At 49.7% G+C, this 21,209-nt stretch overlaps 1 protein-coding gene across 1 annotated transcript in view; it reads left to right on the top strand.

Moving 5' to 3' along the window:
• PSMD11 (proteasome 26S subunit, non-ATPase 11) overlaps positions 1-21,209 on the top strand; it is a 46,408-nt gene that overhangs the window by 10,395 nt on the left and 14,804 nt on the right. Inside the window, exon 7 of the mRNA XM_029572408.1 lies at positions 20,663-20,807. Within this exon, the coding sequence (XP_029428268.1) occupies positions 20,663-20,807 (145 nt within the window). The remainder of the gene's footprint in view (positions 1-20,662; positions 20,808-21,209) is intronic.

Below are 21,209 nucleotides of genomic sequence, written 5' to 3'. Positions count from 1 at the left end.
GGCTCCAAGCGGCTCACCTCCCTCCTCTCCCCCCCCCGGTCGCCCCCGAGCATGCCGCGGGCCCGCTGCTTGGCGTGCGGCGGCCTGGGGTCGCGAGGTTCACAAGAGGGTCTTCGTGAAAGGTGCCTCCCTGGTGGGGAGGACACCTCCCTGCCGAGGGATAAAGCTTTTTCGTGCGCTCCAGCACGCCGTGGACTACAGGAGCCGTCGCCGTCCCCGCTTTCAGCGGGAACGGTGGCCATTTTGGAAGCAGAGGACAAGGTGCAGCAGCCATTAGGAGATGCAGGGGAGGATACCCCCGGCCCCCCCCCCCCCGCGTTCTCGGCGGAGTTCATTGTGCTTATGCACAATGCTTACCTGCAGCGCCTGGAGAATCCTAGGGTTTCCGGGTTCGAGCCACTACCAGCCAAGGCTCCCCGGCTATTGGAGACACCCATGGGGGCCCAGGGCACTTCTGGGGGGGGGGGGGGGGGCACACAGGATACATTTTGCCCTTCCCTCGGGGGGAGGGGCAGCCCCTCTCCCGGACCCAGGGGGAGATCCGCCGTCTTCACTTGGGGATGATCCGCCCCTCGCTAAGCAACTGGAAGGAGATGATCCGCGTGTCCTTCACATCTTTCAAAAGGAGGAGCTAGAGGACCTAATCCCTCATATCCTGCAGGAGCTGGACCTCAAGCCTTCCCTAGACCCCCCGGGCCAGTCATCGCCTCTTCTAGCAAGAAAGGGGATCCAGTTCTGGCTGGCCTGCGCCCCTCATCCCGGGCCTTTCCCACCCACGCCACCTTCCTACAGCTCCTGGCCAGGGAATGGGATACTCCCGAAGCCTCCCTCAGGGTCAGCCGGGCGATGGAAAAACTTTATCCGCTTCCAGAGGACTTCCTGGAGCTCCTCAGGGTTCCTAAGGTGGATTCGGCGGTGTCGGCGGTTACCAAACGGACTACAATACCGGTCACTGGTGGGACGGCCCTGCGTGACCTCCAGGATAGGAAGCTGGAAGTCTACCTAAAGAGGGTTTTTGAGGTCTCTGCCCTGGGTGTTCGCACTGCCATTTGTAGTTCTTTCGCACAGAGGGCTGGACTCTGTTGGGTCCAACAACTTCTCACCTCCCAGGAACTACCACCAGAGGATGCAGTCCAAGCAGACCCCCTGGAGGGCATCATAGCCTACGGAGCGGATGCTCTGTACGATCTGCACCGGGTCTTAGCGCATGGTCCATGGTCTCAGTGGTCTTGGCAAGGCGCAGCCTCTGGCTTTGCAACTGGTCGGCAGATTCCTCTTCCAAATCCAGCCTGTGATCTCTTCCTTTCAAGGGCAAGTTTCTCTTCGGAGACGACCTCAACCAGATCATTAAGTCTTTGGGGGAAAATGCATTCCATCGTCTGCCCGAGGACTGCCAGCGGCCTAATCGATCGTTCACTTCTTTCCAGAGTCGGCCCCGCGCTCAACGCCGCTATCGTGGACCCGGGCTCCATCCACCAGAACACAGTCGTGGACGCAGACCACCCAGGGAGGGGGCTCTGCAAGGGGTTTCCTCCAAATCTCCCCAATGATGCCAGGCTCACCCACTCCTTGCCCCCCTTCCCCCGGATCGGAGGAAAGATTAAATGATTTCTTTGCTTCAGTGTTTACTGAAGAGGATGTTGGGGAGGTACCCGTAATGGAGAAGGTTTTCATGGGCAATGATTCAGATGGACTGAATCAAATCACTGTGAACCTAGAAGATGTGGTAGGCCTGATTGACAAACTGAAGAGTAGTAAATCACCTGGACCGGATGGTATACACCCCAGAGATCTGAAGGAACTAAAAAATGAAATTTCAGACCTATTAGTAAAAATTTGTAACTTATCATTAAAATCATCCATTGTACCTGAAGACTGGAGGATAGCAAATGTAACCCCAATATTTTAAAAGGGCTCCAGGGGCGATCCGGGAAACTACAGACCGGTTAGCCTGACTTCAGTGCCAGGAAAAATAGTGGAAAGTGTTCTAAACATCAAAATCACAGAACATATAGAAAGACATGGTTTAATGGAACAAAGTCAGCATGGCTTTACCCAGGGCAAGTCTTGCCTCACAAATCTGCTTCACTTTTTTGAAGGAGTTAATAAACATGTGGATAAAGGTGAACCGGTAGATATAGATTACTTGGATTTTCAGAAGGCGTTTGACAAAGTTCCTCATGAGAGGCTTCTAGGAAAAGTAAAAAGTCATGGGATAGGTGGCGATGTCCTTTCGTGGATTGCAAACTGGCTAAAAGACAGGAAACAGAGTAGGATTAAATGGGCAATTTTCTCTGGAAGGGAGTAGACAGTGGAGTGCCTCAGGGATCTGTATTGGGACCCTTGCTTTTCAATATATTTATAAATGATCTGGAAAGAAATATGACGAGTGAGATAATCACATTTGCAGATGACACAAAATTGTTCAGAGTAGTTAAATCACAAGCAGATTGTGATAAATTGCAGGAAGACCTTGTGAGACTGGAAAATTGGGCATCCAAATGGCAGATGAAATTTAATGTGGATAAGTGCAAGGTGATGCATATAGGGAAAAATAACCCATGCTATAATTACACAATGTTGGATATTACACAATATGGATATTCCTTTTTAGGTGCTACAACCCAAGAAAGAGATCTAGGCGTCATAGTGGATAACACATTGAAATCGTCGGTTCAGTGTGCTGCGGCAGTCAAGAAAGCAAACAGAATGTTGGGAATTATTAGGAAGGGAATGGTGAATAAAACGGAAAATGTCATAATGCCTCTGTATCGCTCCATGGTGAGACCGCACCTTGAATACTGTGTACAATTCTGGTCGCCGCATCTCAAAAAAGATATAATTGCGATGGAGAAGGTACTGAGAAGGGCTACCAAAATAAGGGGAATGGAACAGCTCCCTTATGAGGAAAGACTAAAGAGGTTAGGACTTTTCAGCTTGGAGAAGAGATGACTGAGGGGGGGATATGATAGAGGTGTTTAAAATCATGAGAGGTCTAGAACGGGTAGATGTGAATTGGTTATTTACTCTTTCGGATAGAAGAAAGACTAGGGGGCACTCCATGAAGTTAGCATGGGGCACATTTAAAACTAATCGGAGAAAGTTCTTTTTTACTCAACGCACAATTAAACTCTGGAATTTGTTGCCAGAGGATGTGGTTAGTGCAGTTAGTATAGCTGTGTTTAAAAAAGGATTGGATAAGTTCTTGGAGGAGAAGTCCATTACCTGCTATTAAGTTCACTTAGAGAATAGCCACTACCATTAGCAATGGTAACATGGAATAGACTTAGTTTTTGGGTAATTGCCAGGTTCTTATGGCCTGGATTGGCCACAGGATGCTGGGCTTGATGGACCCTTGGTCTGACCCAGTATGGCATTTTCTTATGTTCTTATCCCTCTTCTTTGAGGAGTGGGTTCAAATCACCTCGGACCAGTGGGTCCTAGACATCCTAAGGAACAGTTACTCATTGGAGTTTGCTCGCACCCGAAGGGACAAATTTCTCTTCTCACCGTGTGGTCCGAGTCACAAGCGACAAGTTGTGCAACAAACCCTCGACAGGCTCCTGGATCTCGGGGCCATCTCGCCCATCCCGTCCGGAGAGGTAGGTTCGGGCCATTATTCAATCTACTTCATCGTACCCAAAAAGGACTGAGCCTTCCGCCCAATCTTGGATCTCAAGGAGGTCAACAAGTTCCTCCGGGTCCTTCGCTTCCGAATGGGGACCCTGTGTTCCGTGATTGCGGCGGTACATCAGGGAGAGTTCTTCGCCTCTCTGGACCTGACAGAGGCCTATCTCCACATTCCAATCCGCAAGGTTCATCAGAGATTTCTTCATTTCAAGATTCTCAACCAGCACGTTCAATTCCAGGCTCTCCCCTTCGGATTGGCAACCGCACCACGGATATTCACAAAGATCATGATTGTAGTGGCAGCGGCTCTCCGACAGGAGGGAATCCTAGTCCATCCCTACCTGGACGATTGGCTCATCCGGGCGAAGACCTTCTCCCAGGGACAGCGGGCAGTCTCTCGGGTCGTTCAACTCCTTCAATCTCTCGGCTGGGTGGTGAACTTCGCCAAGAGCAGTCTTAGGCCTTTGCAGCATTTGGATTTCTTGGGCGCGCGCTTCGACACAGTTCAGGGCAATGTTTCCTATGCCCGGACAAGGCACAATCTCTCAGAGACCAGATCCAATGCTTCGCCGTGCTTCTGGAGCCCACCTCTTGGGATTATCTGCAGATCCTGGGATCCATGGGCATTCGTGCATCTGCGTCCCTTACAAGCAGCACTACTCTCGCGCTGGAAACCGGTATCGCAGGACTACCAGCTCGTCCTCCCTCTCCCCTCGATTGTCAAATCCAGCCTCCTTTGGTGGTTGGATCCACTGCATCTCGCACAAGGCACCTCGCTTGACATGCCTGATTGGATGGTGGTCACCACCGACGCCAGCCTGACTGGTTGGGGAGCAGTGTGTCAATGGAGCTCCGCCCAGGGGCAGTGGACAAAGGCGCAAGCCGTCTGGCCAATCAATCACCTGGAAACGAGGGCGGTGCGTTTGGCGTTTATTCATTTCCTGCCTCTCGTGAGAAATCGAGCAGTGCGGATCCTGTTGGACAACACGACCACTGTAGCCTACATCAACCGCCAAGGCGGAACGAGGAGCCGACATGTGGCTCTCGAAGCAGCCTGCTTGATGGCGTGGGCAGAGCGGTTCCTCACATGCCTGGCAGCTTCCCACATCACAGGCGTAGACAACATTCAGGCGGACTACTTGAGCCGGCAGACTCTGGATCCCGGGGAGTGGTCTCTCTCCGAGGCGATGCAGCTCCTCATCAGTCGCTGGGGGACACCCTGACTGGACCTCATGGCGACGCCTCAAAAAACGCCAAGGCGCCACGATTCTTCAGTCGCAGGCAGGAACACGGGGTGGAGGGCGTAGACGCACTGGTCCTCTCCTGGCCGGGTCATCTCCTCCTCTACACGTATTCCCGCCCTGGCCTCTAGTGGGCAAGGTGCTACGAAGAATAGAGATACATCGGGGGCCCGTCAACCTGGTAGCCCCAGAGTGGCCGCGACGACCGTGGTTTGCGGACTTGCTCAACCTCGCAGAGGACGGCCCGCTGTGCTTCGGACATCTTCCTCGTCTACTCCATCAAGGGCTGGTATTTTTCGACCAGGCAGAACGCTTCTGTCTTGCGGCCTGAAGGTTACCCTGACGCGGTAGTCTCAACACTTCTACAAGCTAGGAGGACCTCCACTTCGGTCGCCTATGTGAGGGTCTGGAAGGTCTTTGAGTCATGGTGCACTGACCACGACACTCATATACTAGCAGGGTTTCAATACCCCAGGTCTTCGCATTCCTACAGGATGGACCTGGACAAAGGACTCGCCTACAATTCTCTGCGAGTACAAGTTTCCGCGTTGGGTTCATTCATTCAGTCAACCGATCACCCTTCTCTCTTGTCTCATCCGGATATCACCCGTTTCCTCAAGGGGGCGAAACATCTACGGCCTCCGGTTCGGGACCCTTGTCCCTCTTGCAGTCTTAACCTGGTCCCCAGGATTCTCGCAGGTCCTCCGTTTGAGCCCCTTCACCACACCACCATCAAGGACCTCACCCTGAAGACAGTCTTCCTGGTGGCCATTAGCTCCACCCGCCGCATCTCGGAACTCCAAGCACTCTCGTGCAGGGAACCATTCCTCCGTTTTACGGACACCGGGGTATCCTTACGACAAGTGCCTTCCTTCCTTCTCAAGGTTGTCTCAACTTTCCATGTGAATCAGACGATAGAGCTCCCGTCCTTCGCAGCCGGCGAGCCAAGATCTCTACGACATTTGGACGTCAAGCGCAGCCTAATCCGATACTTGGAAGTTACTAACGACTTCAGGACTTCCGACCGCTTGTTCGTCCTCTGGTCGGGGCCACGAAAAGGGTCGCAGGCCACAAAGACCACGATAGCAATATGGCTCAAGGAAGCAATAGTGACCGCATATGTCGGTGCGGGTCGGACTCCTCCAGTGGGGGTCAAGGTCCATTCACTCCGTTCACAGGCAATCTCCTGGGTGGAATCCCAGTCCGTCTCATCTCAGGAAATTTGTCTGGCTGCGACTTGGAAGACACTGCATACCTTCACAAGACATTACCGTCTGCATCTACAGGCGCCAACCTCTGGATACTTTGGCGACCGGGTCATTCGAGCAGGGCTTTCATGGGCCCACTCGATTTAGGGAAGCTTTGGTACATCCCGCCATCTGGACTGATCCTGGTACGTACAGGGAAAAGAAAACGACTTCCTTACCTACTAATTTTCGTTCCTGTAGTACCAAGGATCAGTCCAGACGCCCTCCCGGTTACTGCTGGGATACTGGGGTTTGCCTGCTCGATCTGCCATTACATTGCTATTTTTGGTTTTCTGTTGGTCTTTCGCCTCCGTTCCTCGAGGCTGTTCGACAGTTCTCTTTGCAAGTTGCAATTGTTAGTATCATTTGATCTACTTTCAGATACACTTGATCCAATCCTTTCTAGTTTATTATTCTGGCTTTGATATTCTGTATACTGAGGATCTAGGGAGGGTGCACTGGTTGATTATGTCAGCACCCTCCGAAGCATTGTCTGACTCCATCTGCTGGACGGGGGACATAACCCACCGTCTGGACTGATCCTTGGTACTACAGGAACGAAAATTAGCAGGTAAGGAAGTAATTTTAAAAAGAAAATTGGAGAAAAATCAAGCCCCGCTCTCCTATGGTGATACCTAAAGGTCCCTCCCCCAATTGAGAATTCCTGAGGAAATTTCAGAGATCCCTCAGAGGAGTGCCTTGATCTGATAATCTGTTCCTGGCATGGACTTTGTTGCTTAGGTAGCTGAAAAGCGGCAGGTGCAGGAAGCAGAGCGTGGTGGTGACTGCCAAAGCCACCTTCCCCCGCAGCCAGAGACTGTCTCTGTACTCAGCCAGTAAGCGCTGAGCCCAGGTAAGTTTAAAAAAAAAAAAAGACAACTTGCCTCCCAGTTCAGGGATGCTTGGAGGGGTTTCGGTAAGACTCTCTCCTTGCTTGTCGCACCGTACCAACGTCACTCCTGATCCCGTTGGGTTAAGGGGAAGTGGGTTTCCGAGCGGTTTGAATGCTAGGCCCTGTTTTAGGCTTGGTCAGTTCATCACGTGATAGGCCGCGGCAGCGCCATCTTGCTTGTGTCTCTGTGCGTGCCGTGTTTCCTTCCATAGAACGTTGGTACGTGCAGTGATTCGGCTCTGCACACGCGCCGCACGCATACCGTCGCGCACATACATACGCGCACAACCTAGTATGCGCGGGATACAGGGAAAGCCAGGCTTTGCGTACCCCTCACCACGCCCCGCCTAGGCATTCAAAATTTGTGCGCATAAATTTTAAGAGCATACAGATTAAATGCGCAGTTACTGCCGCCAATGGTGCAGTCGATAAAGAAACCTAAGCACCTTGCTGTCTTATGCCAACACTGTGAGGAAGCCCAAGGAAAATTGGCATCCTCAGACTTTGCGAAACATGGCTCCTCCCATTCAGATGATGGGTTGGTCACAGCCTTATCAGGAAGTACTCCGGCCCTGAACTCTCCCTTGACTGGATCATCCATTGGAGAGGGAAATTTAGTTGGACCTACCCCGGTGTCTCCTGGGCTAGGCATGGACCCGGCTGCCTTTTCCTGGGTAGAATTTTTCCAGGTGCTACAAGGCTTCATAAAGGCGTAGTCTACTGCCTCGCTTACCTCTGCCAGATAGAACCTCAGTCTGTGTTCCCTCCCTCCCCCAATCCTATCAGCAGACCGCGAGGCATGCATTAGTAAGGGCATCCCTGGTAGGGACCCAGATGACTCAGACGAAGAGGACAATCCAGATCCTTTGGAAGAGGGGGAAATTCCCCCAGGGTTAGAATTGTATAGAACCATGTTGCAGTTCTTTCATAGAGACAAATTGCCAGCCCTGGTTTCCCAGACCCTGAAGACACTGGGAGTCCCGGGGACAGATTCCATGTTGGAACCAAAGAAGAATTCCATTCTGATCTCCCTATGGAAAGCCTCTTGCTACTTTCCAGTACTGAAAGCCATCCAGGAGTTGATTGACCTGGAATGGGATGCCCCAGAAGCAAGTTTTAAAGGGTGGACGAGCATTAGGCGCTCTATACTCACAGGACCCAGCAGTGAGAGAGCATTTGCATTTCCCTAAAGTGGATGCATTGGTCTGTGCTATCCCAGTGGAAAGAGGAGCAGCCTTAAAGGATGCACATGATAGGTGGATGGAGTCCATCCTTAAACAAGCCTTTGATGTGGTAGCAATGACCTTACAGATTGCTTCTTGTTGTGCCCTGTTAGCTCGTTCGTGCCTACTGCTCTCTCAGGAGGTGGATGACTCAAGAGTGAATTCCCTTTCTAGCATACATAGGCTCTGATTTTGTCCGTCGGCCAGAGGAGTGGCCTCAGTGGTGGCAGCCAGAAGACAGCTATGTCTACGCAATTGGTCAGCAGATGCAACCTCCAAGGCTAATCTTACAAAGATACCCTTTAAAGGATTACTCCTTTTCGGAAGTGAATTGGAAAAGCTGGCCTGTAATTGGGGCGAATCTCAGTTTCCCGGCTACCGGAAGATAAGAGGAAACAGTTACAATGCCCCTCACCCATGAGGGGCTGGTCCAGGGGTTTCCAATGTTTTCGCCCCTACAGTGGTCTCGACCATTTGGGAGATCAGTCCTTTTGTAGCCGACAGCCCAACAGAGGTGCAGGTATGAGTTCAGGTTCATCCCCAACCCCTCCCCCTAATGAAACCTTACTGACCCGCCTTCAGAATGAGGAGATAGGGGGTCAGCTGTCTCTTTACTACCACTTTGGACATGGGTACTGGAGGTCATACAAGAGGGATATGTACTGGAATTTCACAGCATTCCTCGAGGCATATTCCTGGTGTCTCCTTGCCACTCTAGGCTCAAGAAGCAGGCAGTGGAGACTACTCTTTTAAGCTCCTCAGAATGAGGACAGTAATCCCAATACCTGTGTCCCAGGAAACATGAAAATATGAGGCGGCATGCCATCTATTTCATTGTACTCAAGAAGGAAATTACCTTTCGCCCCCATCCTGGACCTCCAAGAGTGTTTACATCTACGAGTGAATCAGTAGCATGGGATCTTCTTAGTGTTGGGTAATTGCCAGGTTCTTGTGGTCTGGTTTGGCCTCTATTGGAAACAGGATCCTGGGCTTGATGGACCCTTGGTCTGACCTAGCATGGCAATTTCTTATGTTCTTATGCTCCATGATAATGACAGAACAATCGGGACTGAACTACACAGTCTGGCTAAACAAGCATGGGGGTAGCTTGCTTATTGCAGCAGTTACTACCGTAAACCAATTAAGCCTGATACTTCACTTTGAATACATATACAGCGTTGCTCTCTGCTTCAATGGCGGGGAAAATGTGGAAAAGAGAATTTACATTCAGACAGCATCCAACAAGGCGTTGATCTGTGATTCTGGGTAAACAAGCATTGGGGTAACTTGCTTGATGCGGCGATTACTACCCATTAATCCTTATGATTTACCTTTGATGCAACTCCAACATTACTCTCTGCATGAACGGCAGGGGGTGGCAGGAAATTCGAATCAAATAGTTATCAACAAGGGCCCTGAACTTGGTCGGTGAAACAGATAAGAATGGGAAAATAAGTGTGGGAGCTTGCTGGGCAGACTGGATGGGCCGTTTGGTCTTTTTCTGCCGTCGTTTCTATGAGAGTTCTTAACCTCCCTGGACCTACCGAGGCCTACCTACATATTCCAATCCGTCAAGAACACTGTTTCCTACGCTTTGCAGTACTGCGCTGCCCTTTGGCCTAGCCACCGCCCCCAGAATATTTTCCAAGATTATGGTGGTCGTAGCAGCAGCATTGAGAAAAGAGGGAATCCTAGTGCACCCGTATTTGGACGATTGGCTGATCTTTGCCAAGTCCTTGGAAGAGAGCCTCCGGGTGACCTTTTTGTTTCAGGAACTTGGTTGGTTAGTAAACCTGGACAAGAGCAGTCTCAAGCGATCTCAGTCCTTGGAATATCTGGAAGTCTGGTTCGACGACAAGCAGGGCAAGGTCTTCCCTCCGACCACACGGATAAGAAAGTTGATGTCCCAGGTGCGTCAGCTGGATGAGCATGATACGCTCGACAGTATGGAGCTATCTCCAAGTTCTCAGTTGATGGCGGCAACCCTGGAAGTATTGCATGTGGGCGAAGGCACACATGTAACCGCTTCAACGCTCACTGCTGTCATGTTGGAACCTGCAGTCTCAAGACTATTCGATTCATCTCTACTTATCGATGGGAATCTGCTCTTGCCACCAGTGGTGGTTAGAGGAAGCTCATCTGAGCAGGGGTGTCCCTCTGACTCCCCTGAACTGGCTGGTCCTCAAAACAGACGCGAGTCTCCGGGCTGGGGAGCTCACCATCAGGAACTGTTTGTCCAGGGACTTTGGATGGAAGAAGAGGCCCTCTGGAACATTAACTGCCTGGAAGCCTGGGCAGTCAGATTGGCGAATCTACAATTCAACCACAGACTCCAGGCTAAAGCGGCCCACGTGATGTCGGACAGCGCAACAACATTGTCTTGACATCAACCGCCGGTGAGGAACCAAGAGCCAACAAGTGTCACAGGAGATATATTTATTTTATTTATTTATACAACTTTTTTATACCGTTATACAGAAAACAAATTTCTATCTCTACGGTGTAGGTTAATAATATAAATAAACATAAAAATAAGGATAATGAATTAGAATAAAAATTACATAAACCATCCAATAAAATAACACTAAAAGATATCTAAGTTGGTTACTTAAAAGAAACAGTAAAAAATAAAACTCATATAACTCTCAACCTGTGTCTTAGGAGTCTATTTCCGCCCATTCCATAAGGAGATCCATCTACAGATGATCTCAGCCTCCCACATTGTAGGAACAGACAACGTCAGAGCAGACTTTCTAATCAGGGAGAGTCTGGATCCAGGAGAGTGGGGGCTGTCAGCCAAAGCCTTTCAGCTGATAGTAGATCACTGGGGCCTCCCATCCATTGATCTGGCTGCATCTCACAATGCGAAGGTTCCCTGATTCTTCAATCGCAGTAGAGATCCTGGGGCTCAACACTCTGTTCCAGTCCTGGCCGGAAGAAGAGTTGCTATATGCCTTCCTTCCATGGCCACTGCTGGGCAGGGTCATTCGCAGAATCAAGCACCACAGGGGATTAGTTTTGTTAATAGCTCCAGATTGGCCAAGGCATCCGTGGTATGCAGACATGCGGAGACTCCTGGTGAAGAACCCACTGTCTCTCATCGCTCAGAGACTGGTCCTTCACAAGGGTCCGACTCGATTCTGTCTTACAGTCTGGCCCTTGAGAGGGCTTGCCTGATGAAGCGAGGATATTCAGCGGTGGTAATTGTCACCTTACTCTGCACTCTGAAGTTCTCCTCGTCCCTAGCATATGTGCGGGTCTGGAGAGCATTTGAGGCATAGTGCGAGGAACGCGGTGTCCCCCTCGGGTGGCCAAAATCCCACTAATTCTGGAATTTTTGCAGGACGGCTTAAAGGTTTGGCCCTTAACTCATGGAAGGTACAGGTAGCGGCTTTCTCCTGCTTCAGGGGTGAGGTGAATGGAACCTCTGTCGACTCATCTAGATGTGGCCTGTTTTCTGAAGGGGATGAAGCACCTTCAGCCACCCCTACGGTTGCCAGTTTCCTTGTGGAATCTTAATCTAGTAATGGAATTTTTGGCAGGACTCTCCTTTCGGCTGCTATGCAGTCTCTCCTTGCGTTTATTAACATTAAAACAGTGTTCCTGGTGGCCATATGCGCTCGGCATGTCGCATCTCTGAATTACAGGCAATGTCGTGTCTGGAACTGTTCCTCTGGATGACTCCAGGGGCATTACAGCTACATACTGTCCCATCCTTCTTACCTAAAGTAGTCTCGGAGTTTCATTTGAATCAATCCATATCGTTGCCATCCCTAGATAAACTCAGGATGTGGAGGAATATTGCTGCCTCCATCATTTGGATGTCAGTAGACTTTTAGGGCGGTATCTAGAAGTTTCATAACCAGTCCTCCACGGTGGAAGGAAGCAAGACGAACCAGCTTCGTGGGTTACTATAGCTCGCTGGATTAGGGAGGTAGTCACAGGAGCCTATGTGGAGGCAGGAAAGTCACTATCTTCTCAGGCTAAAGCTCATTCCACCAGGGCTCAGGCGGTCTCATGGGCGGAAGTCAGACTGCTGTCTCCCATCGATATCTGCCGAGCCGCAAAGTGGTCCTCCTTGCACACCACCTCCAGGTTTTATTGCCTGGACGTACAGGACTGAGAGGATGCAACCTTTACAAGGGTGGTATTAACTGGATCGCGGGCACCCTCCTGCCCCGATCGGGAGTAGCTTTTGTACATCCCATTGGTCCTGAGTCCATCTGGCTACACGCTAGGAAATGGAGAAATTACTTACCTGATAATTTCGTTTTCCTGAGTGTAAACAGATTGACTCAGCATCCCGCCCTCGGCTGCCCAAGAACTCTGCTAAAGATTCGCCTGTGAGTAGATCTCGAATCCAAGGGATCACGGGTAAGTGTTCATCCAGTCCATGGATCAGGGTACCTGTATTCTTACTGGAGTTCAGTGTTTATGGTTGGTTACGGTTATCTGTTTTTAATCAAGTTTTTTAGATAGTATGTCCACAGTGGCTTTTGAAGAGAATACTGAGAGCTCAGGTCACTGCAAGGGTGTATCTAGGGTGATGTCGGCTTTGAAATCTGATCTGCTGTCAGGGGAGCATAACCCATTGGTCCTGAGTCCATTTGTCTACACTATGTAAACTTGGCAAAGCCACCGCTAATCCCTGATTGAGCAAGAAGGGTTATCTATTTATTTTGAATTTTTATATACCGATATTCTTGTATCGGATACATATCATACCGGTTTACATTAAAAACAGAGTATGCAGGAAAATAGGTTTCCTAAGTCAAATACATTGAACATATTTAATAAACAAGGGATTACTAAACACTATAAAAAAGGTTAATTAACAAAGGAAAACTTAAGGGAATTAAAATAAGCGTAGCACAAAAGATTGCACGAAGGGGTGCACAAAGGGGAGTGCCCCTTTGGAGCACCCCTACGGCGCGCGACGCCTGGTGGAATGTGGCCGTTTACCGGCTCGCTGCTGAGCGTGATGACGTCAGTGGGGGCGGGTCTCTTCATCCCTGAGTTCACAGCATTCTCAGTTTCAGCGCGAAGTTTTTACAATTTTTTTGGTCTTTTTGTTCTCTTTTTCTCTCAGCGATTGCCCCTAAAGGTGCCCGGTACTGGTGGGCTGCCCCTCCGCATCACTGCCTGGTGGAATGTGATTATTCTTTGGGATCCTGCTTTGGTACTTGTGACCTGCATGGGCCACTGTTGGAAACACGTTGCTGGGCTTGATGGACCTTTGGTCTATCCTAATATGGCATTTCTTATGGGTCTTATAGAGGTCAGATTTATTAGTGCCCTGTGGCATATGGATGCAGTCACATCGGGTATTGTGTAGCTGTGGTACCGCTGCCAGAAGATGGAGATAGAAAGTTTTATTAAAACTGCTATATAACATAGTGTGCCACCTGCGGTCCCTCAGTATATTTCTGTCTCCAGCAGATGGCAGATAGTGCAAAACCTGCAGTCTGAGTATAAATAAATAAATAAAACTAGAAGATTCAGAGAAATTTCAAGGTGAGCCTCCCGGGGAGTTGTAAGATCCTCGTGGGGCTATCCTTCCTGGTCGAGGCAGACGAGCAGGGGGTTAGTAACCTTCTTTAGCTAGCTCCAGTTACCGTGTCGCTGACAACTGGTGGTCCGGATCCCTCGTCTCACAAGGCAGTGCTATGACCTGCTGATGATCCTGTCCGCTCCATCAAGGACTCGGGGAAGTATTTTATTTTATTTTTCTTCCCTTGATTCGCTGGTAAAGTTTATATAAAAAAAAAAAGAGGTAATTTTGTTCCCTGCCGCGGTCTGCTGCTTATTTCGGGAAGAACAGGTGACCAAGGGTTTGTAGTGCAACAGGCAGGTCACCCGGGGTCTGCAGTTTTGCAGTGCCGAGTCTAGAGGTGCTGTTTCAGGCACTAAGTGAGCGTTCATAGTTATGCCGTGTGCTTCTCTTTGCTGGGCCCACAAGGAATCGTGTTTGCGGATCAGTCGTTCAAGCCTATGCACCAGATGTGCTGCTAGTGGGGAGGGCTCATTGACAGGGCTCTCCCCTCGTGTTTTCGCTGCATCTTTGGCGCATTGCACCAGAGCTTCTCCCAGGCTTCTCCAGTGTGGATGCTGCCATGCGGCTGGCCATGCAGTCTCCTGCAGTTTCAGGGGAGCCCGGGCCTTCTCCACTGCATCTCTCCCCAGTTGCTTTGAATCCTGGGATGGATCAGGATGGCCTTGAAGGGGAAGATTTCCCTCTGGATGGGGGGGCCCCCCTGCAGGTTGGATCCCCTCAGGATCAGGATTTCGATCTCAGGTTTTTTCCCTCTGAGTTTGTTCATCTGATGGCCAGGAAAGCCTCTTGGGTGGGCAGGGGAAATGGTGACTCAGCTTCGACCCCCCTTGGGGGGGCTTAAATGCCACAGTCTAATCTTCCAAAGAGTGCGCTGAGGGACCTCTGTATGTTTTGGGGCCAGGCTTTGGGTTCTGGGGACCCACAGGATAATTCAGAGGATCAGCAGGAGGTCCCAGGGGAGGTTCCATTGCAGAACACGCCAGACTTTATCCAGGATCTGCAGGAGGTGTCTGTGGCTGAAGGGGACGATCCCAAGGTGGTTCACCTCTTTTGCAGGGATGAACTGGGGCCGCTGATTCCACAGGTTCTCCAGGAGCTTGGAATCAAGGTATCGCAGGAAGAGTTGGACTTGGAGGGTGCAGATCTGGTTTTGAATGGCCTCAGAGGGCCAGCTAAGGCATATCCCTTCCACAAGTCCGAGAAGAAGCTGGTGGTCAGGGAATGGGATACTCCTGAGTCCTGTCTGCGAGTTGGAAGAGCTATGGCGAATCTCTACCCTCTACCGGAGGACACGGAGTTGTTGACTCTGCCCAGAGTGGATGCCTCTGTGTTGGCAGTCACCAAGAAAACTATTATTCCGGTAGCGGGCTCCTCCGCATTGAGGGATGAGCAAGATCAAAAGTTGGAGCTCCATCTCAAGCAGAGTTTTGAGGTTTCTGTTCTGGCCATCAGGGCTGTGGTGTGCAGTAGTCTGGTGCAGAGGGCATGCCTCCAGTGGGTCTAACAGTTGCAGGAGTCACATCTTGCGGGAGCAGCAGAAGCGCAGCAGATGGATCAGCTGGAAGCAGCAGTGGCGTATGGAGCCAATGCCTTTTATGATCTAATCAGGACCTTTTCATGGATTATGATGTCGACAATGTCTGTTAGGCGTCTGCTATGGTTGCAGAATCGGAAGGCGGAATTTTGTTCCAAGTTGCAGCTTGGAGAACTTCCTTTTAAAGGAAAATTGTTGTTTGGAGAAGATTATGAAGCATCTGGATGAAACCAAGGTGCACAAGTTCCCTGAATACTAGCCAAAGGGTAGAAAGTTGGTACCAGCGTGGACTAGGTTTCGGGACAACAGAAGATTTTGTGAGTCAAAAAGTTCTGGGGGTCCACAGCTGCAGTCTTCTGCCAGGACTTCATCCTGGGGCAGTCCTTTCAAAGGGGCTGTAGACCCTCCCGGCACAATTCTGGTAACGGTCCAGGAAGCACAAAGCCTTTGCAATGATGTGAGGTTGGCTCACTCTTCATTCAGTTCCAGCTGCCAGAGAGCATTTATCCCTTTTTTTGAGGAGTGGGTCAAGATTACCACAGATCAGTGGGTCCTCGATGTGCTGAGAGATAGCTATGCTTTAGATTTTGCTTGTCCCGACAGGGATGCCTTTGTAGTTTTCCTTTGCGGTCCACTTACAAAGCAGTTGGCAGTCCAAGAGGCAGTGGATTGCTTGAAAGTTCTTGGGGGCCGTAGTGCCAGTTCCCGTAGGGGAACAGAGACATTCCATCTATTTCGTGGTTCCAAAGAAGAAAGAGTCCCTCAGGCCCATCCTGGATTTAAAGAAGGTAAATTTGGCCCTCTGAGTTCCATGGTTTTGCATGGAAACTGAAGGTCAGTCATTGCGTCGATACGCGGAGGCAAGTACTTGGTGTCTCTAGATCTGACAGAGGTTCATCTGCACATAGACATCAGGCAGGTCCACCAAAGGTTTCTGCGGTTTATGATTCTCAGGGAACATCTTTAGTTTCAAGCCTTTCCCTTTGGGCTAGCTACAGCACTGCGTCCATTCACCAAGCTAATGGTGGTGGTGGCGGCATCAAGAAAGGAAGGGAGTACTAGTACATCCATATCTGGATGATTGGTTTATCAGGGCAAAGTCAGAGGATCTCTGTTGGCGGTCTGTGGACCGCTAGGCTGGATAGTGAATCTTCCAAAGAGCCAGCTCGTTCCCTCAGTCCCTGGAGTATTTGGGGGCACGGTTCGACCCGAGGAATGGGAGAGTATTCCTTACGGTGGACAGGTTGCGGAAGCTTCAGGGGCAAATTCGTCACCTGCTGGGGCTGTCAACGGCCAGGGTTTGAGACTATTTGCAGTTCCTGGGTTCCATGGCTCCGACCTTGGAGTTGATCCCTTGGGCATTCACACACGTGACCTCTCCAGAGGGCTCTTCTCTCCTGATCGACTCCTTTGGACGGGGAATTTCATGTTCCTCTTTCGCTAGAGGGGGAAGGCAGGAACAATCTCCCTTGGTGGCTACTTCAGGCCAATCTTGAACGGGGAGGGCCTCTGGAAGTTCCATATCGGGTGGTGATAACTACCGATGCCAGTCTCTAGGCTGGGGAGTGTGTGTCAGGATCAGGTGGTCCAGGGCTGGTGGTAGAAGAAAGAGGCTTCTTTGTCTACCATTAGGTTAGAGACGAGCGGTGTGATTTGCATTACCTACCTTTCTTCCAAGATTACGAGGTTGTTCGGTGAAAGTTCTGACGGACAATGCGGCTATGGTGGCTTATATCAACTGCCAGGGTTGAACTAGGAAGGAGGCGGAGGCTCAGGAGGTGCAAGAATTGGTCCTCTGGGCAGAGCAGCATTTGGAGAGGATAATGGCGTTGCACATTGGTGTGGACAAATGTACAGACAGATTTCCTGAGTCGCAAGGCATTGGACCCAGGAGAGTAGGAGCTGTCAGAGGCAGCGATGTGTCTAATTTGCGAGAGGAGGGGATGACCTCAGATGGACCTGATGGCGACCAGAAGAAATACGATAGTGCCACAGTTCTGACGCCAAAGAAGAGAGCACAGTGCGGAGGGATTGACACACTAGTCCTCCTATGGCCTCACAACATGCTGTTTTGGTTTTTTTTTTAATTTCTAATTTTTATTGTCAAAGTTAACAAACAGCGCAGGTAGTCACAAAACCGATGCGTTATAACAATCTTAGAACTCTATGTATCTCCCCTTACCCCCCCCCCCCCACCCCCGTCCATGAGCTCCTAGAATCTATTCTGAGTACAGTGTGGTAGAAGCACGTTAATAAGAGACAAGAAGTCTGAGAGAGAGCTCTTGACATTTCAAGATGACTCCAAAAACTATTAGTAAATTATGGCTGGCACGCCTGATGTTTCTCCCATTGAATAAAGGGCATCCAGATCGCTTGAAATTTTATCAGTCTTGTCGTTCTGCTGCAATTGTTGCCATTTTACAATAAAGATGTACTTTCTGTTGAATCATACACAGGCCGATTTCAGTAAAGTCTGCGGGAGAGCAGACAAACGCCCGCTCTCCCGGCACGTGCGATACAGTATGCAAATCAGGTGGTGCGGTAGAAACAGGCAAAAGGAGGCGCTAAGGACACTAGTGCGTCCATAGCGCCTCCTTTTAGCCTGGAGCGGCGGCTGTCAGCGGGTTTGACAGCAGACACTCAATTTTGCTGGCGTCGGTTCTTGAGCCCGCTGACAGCCACGGGCTCGGAAACCGGACGCCGGCAAAATTGAGCGTCCGGTTTTCGGCCCGACAGCCGCCGGCCCATTTTAAATTTTTTTTCTTTACTTTTTTTACCCTTCGGGACCTTCAACTTAATATCGCACAGAAAGGCAGTTTTTACTGCTTTTCTGTGCACTTTCCCAGTGCCGGCAGAAACTAGCACCTACCTCTGGGTAGGCGCTAATTTCTTAAGTGCGGCTTGGCTGCACATTTTACTTTCTGTATTGCGGGGAATACCTAATAGGGCCATCAACATTCATTTGCATGTTGAGGGTGCTATTAGGGGCCATGGGTTGGACATGCATTTTCCGCCCCTTACTGAATAAGGGGTAAGGGAAAACACGCGTCCAAGAGCAGGTTAACAGTGCGCGCCGTCGGAGCGCACTGTACTGTATCGGCCTGACTGAGAGATGGTAATTCGGGTCGTTTCCAATATTGTGCTATGGCTATCCTAGTTGCAATCAAGACTTATTGGCAAAACGTTTGCTATGGTTTTTCCATGTCTGGTGGCGAAAAGTGAATCAACCTGAAACCGGCATTCAGTAAACTGTGTGTGTCTAAAAGAGATTCGAGCCAAAGAGTGACCTCTTTCCACAATTGCTGCACTCTGTCACAGGACCACCACATATGCAGAAAAGTACCATCCTGACCACATCCCCTCCAACAAAGTCCACTCATGTGGGGATATCGGTGATGCAATGTGTGTGGGGTGAGATACCACCGGGTTATAAGTTTATAACAATTCTCCTGTAGCGTGGCCGATACAGAACATTTTTGCGCATTTAGGTAGACCTGTGTTCATTCATCCGGGGTCACTTGCCGTCCCAAGTCAATTTCCCATTTAGTGGTATGAGGGAAAGTTTGAGGACAACATGCTGTTTTGTGTCTTTCCTTCATGGTCTCTGGTGGGCAGGGTGATAAGGCGGATAGAGAAGCATCCAGGAGATGTGATTTTAGTGGCTCCAGAGTGGCCGCACTGTCCTTGGTTCATGGATGTCATTATCAGGCCATAGACTGTCCCCTGAAGTTCAGCCATCTAGAGAATCTTCTCCATCAGGGCCCTATATTTTCGGAACAGGTGGCTCACTTCTGTCTTGTGGCCTGGCTTTTGAGAGGAGGCAACTAAGACGGCAGGGTTATCCCGAAGCGGTTATCACTACCTTACTGCAGGCCAGGCGGACTTCTATGACTTTATCTTATGTGCAGGTCTGGAAGGTCTTCGAGTCCTGGTGTATGGGTTGAGATCTGCAGGCTACAGTGGTGCATATTTTGACATTCCTGCAGGAGGGTTTGGTAAAATATTTGGCTTCTAATTCTCGTGAGGGTACAGGTAGCAGCCCTCAGTTGTCTTCGTAGTAAAGTACAAGGTTATTTCCTGTCCATGCATCTGGATGTTGTATGTTTTTTTTTGTGGGGTGAAGAACTTCTGGCCACCCGTGAGGAAGCCGTGTCCGTCTTGGAATCTGATTTGGTGCTTACAGTTTTGTGTGGCTCCATTTGAACCTCTGAGGAGAGCGACTTTGAAGGACTTAACGCCTAAGGTGGTTTTTCTGGTGACCAATGTTCAGCAAGGAGGATTTTGGAACTACAGGCTTCATTTTTGAAACTTTCCGAGGCAGGGGTGGTGTTCTTTTCTGCACAGTGCCCTCCTTTCTGTCAGGATTCCATGTTAATCAGACCGTGGAACTTCCGGCCTTTCTACATCGGGTTTCTTCAGCCCCTCGTTGCAAGGGAGCTGAGACTTTTAGATGTCTGCCAGGCTTTGTTACGATATCTGAAGGACACTAGTGAGTTTTCTACAACGGATCCCCTCTTTGTTTTCTGGAATGGCTCAAAGATGGGGCGACAAGCTTCTAAAGCTACAATTGCATGTTGGCTCAAGCAGGCGATCGCTTTTGGTATATATTTCTAGGGGTCGGTCAGTGCCTGAAGGTTTGAGGGCTCATTTGACACATTTGCAGGCAGCCTCTTGGGCTGAGGCCCAGCAGGTGTCGCTGCATGAGATTTGAAAGTCACTGCACATTTTCGCCAGACATCATCGGTTGTATGTGGGGGGGGAGAGTTCTGTGAGTGGGACTCTCCAGGTCCCACTCGGTTTAGTTGCCTTAGGTACATCCCAGGAGTCTTGACTGATCTGGGTATGTACAGGGAAAGGAAAATCGGTTCTTGCCTGCTAATTTTTGTTTCTGTAGTACCACAGAACAGTCCAGACACCCCTTCATGGTATAAGGGGAAGAGTTGTCTGCTCGTTTTCATAGTTATGTTGGAGTTACTGCAGAGCTGTCGGGTCACTGAGCTATTTTAACTTTACTTTGGTTCTTTCTTAGCATGTTACAGCATCACCACCCTCTTGTTCGTGGGGATTAGGGTGGGCTGTTAAAATTAATTGTTTTAGTTTTGGCATCTTGGCTTGGATACGGTTCCATAGTGAGGGACTGCAGGTGGCACAGTGTTGTATAGCAGTTTCAATAAAACGTTATCTGATGCCATCTGCTGGCAGGGATACAAAACTCAGGAGTCTGGACTGATCTGTGGCACTAAAAGGACAAAAATTAGCAGGTAAGAACCAGTTTTCCTTTTCCTGTTCTGCAAGTCTAGTGTGACGGCTTAGTTTTCTGTTATCACTTATTTGTAAACAGGTATTATTCACGCAGCAGAGGAGAAGGACTGGAAGACAGCCTACTCATACTTTTACGAGGCCTTCGAGGGCTACGATTCCATCGACAGCCCGAAAGCCATCACGGCGCTGAAGTACATGTTACTGTGCAAGATCGTGCTGAACAAGTAGGTGGGACATGGCGTTTCTGGTAAGGGGAGACTTTCCACGGCGCATGGACAGTTACGTTAATAGACTAAGCTAGAAATAAAAAAATTTAAAAAACCTCCCACAATGACTAAATGGTGCTGTGGAAGAGGGTTTTTAAAACTTTAAAAAAACGAAAAGCAGGACCTAATGAGGAAGAGAGGAGAACAGCATTAGATGTAAAAGACTAATAACACAGGCCAAGGGAAGAATTAGAGGAGAGACATGCTGGGCGTCATGCCTTACTAATTTATTAGAGTTCTTTGAAGGTGTGATAAGCATGGACAAAGGTGAGCCAGTCGACAGTGTATTTGGTTTTTCAGAAGGCTTTTGATAAAATCTCTCATGAGAGATTCTTCAGGAAAATAAAGTCACAGGACAGA

The sequence above is a fragment of the Rhinatrema bivittatum genome, chromosome 12, assembly GCF_901001135.1.
Source record: "Rhinatrema bivittatum chromosome 12, aRhiBiv1.1, whole genome shotgun sequence".
Lineage (NCBI taxonomy): Eukaryota > Metazoa > Chordata > Amphibia > Gymnophiona > Rhinatrematidae > Rhinatrema > Rhinatrema bivittatum.
The sequence above is the reverse complement of the archived record's forward strand: the minus strand, read 5'-3'. Positions and strand labels throughout refer to the sequence as shown.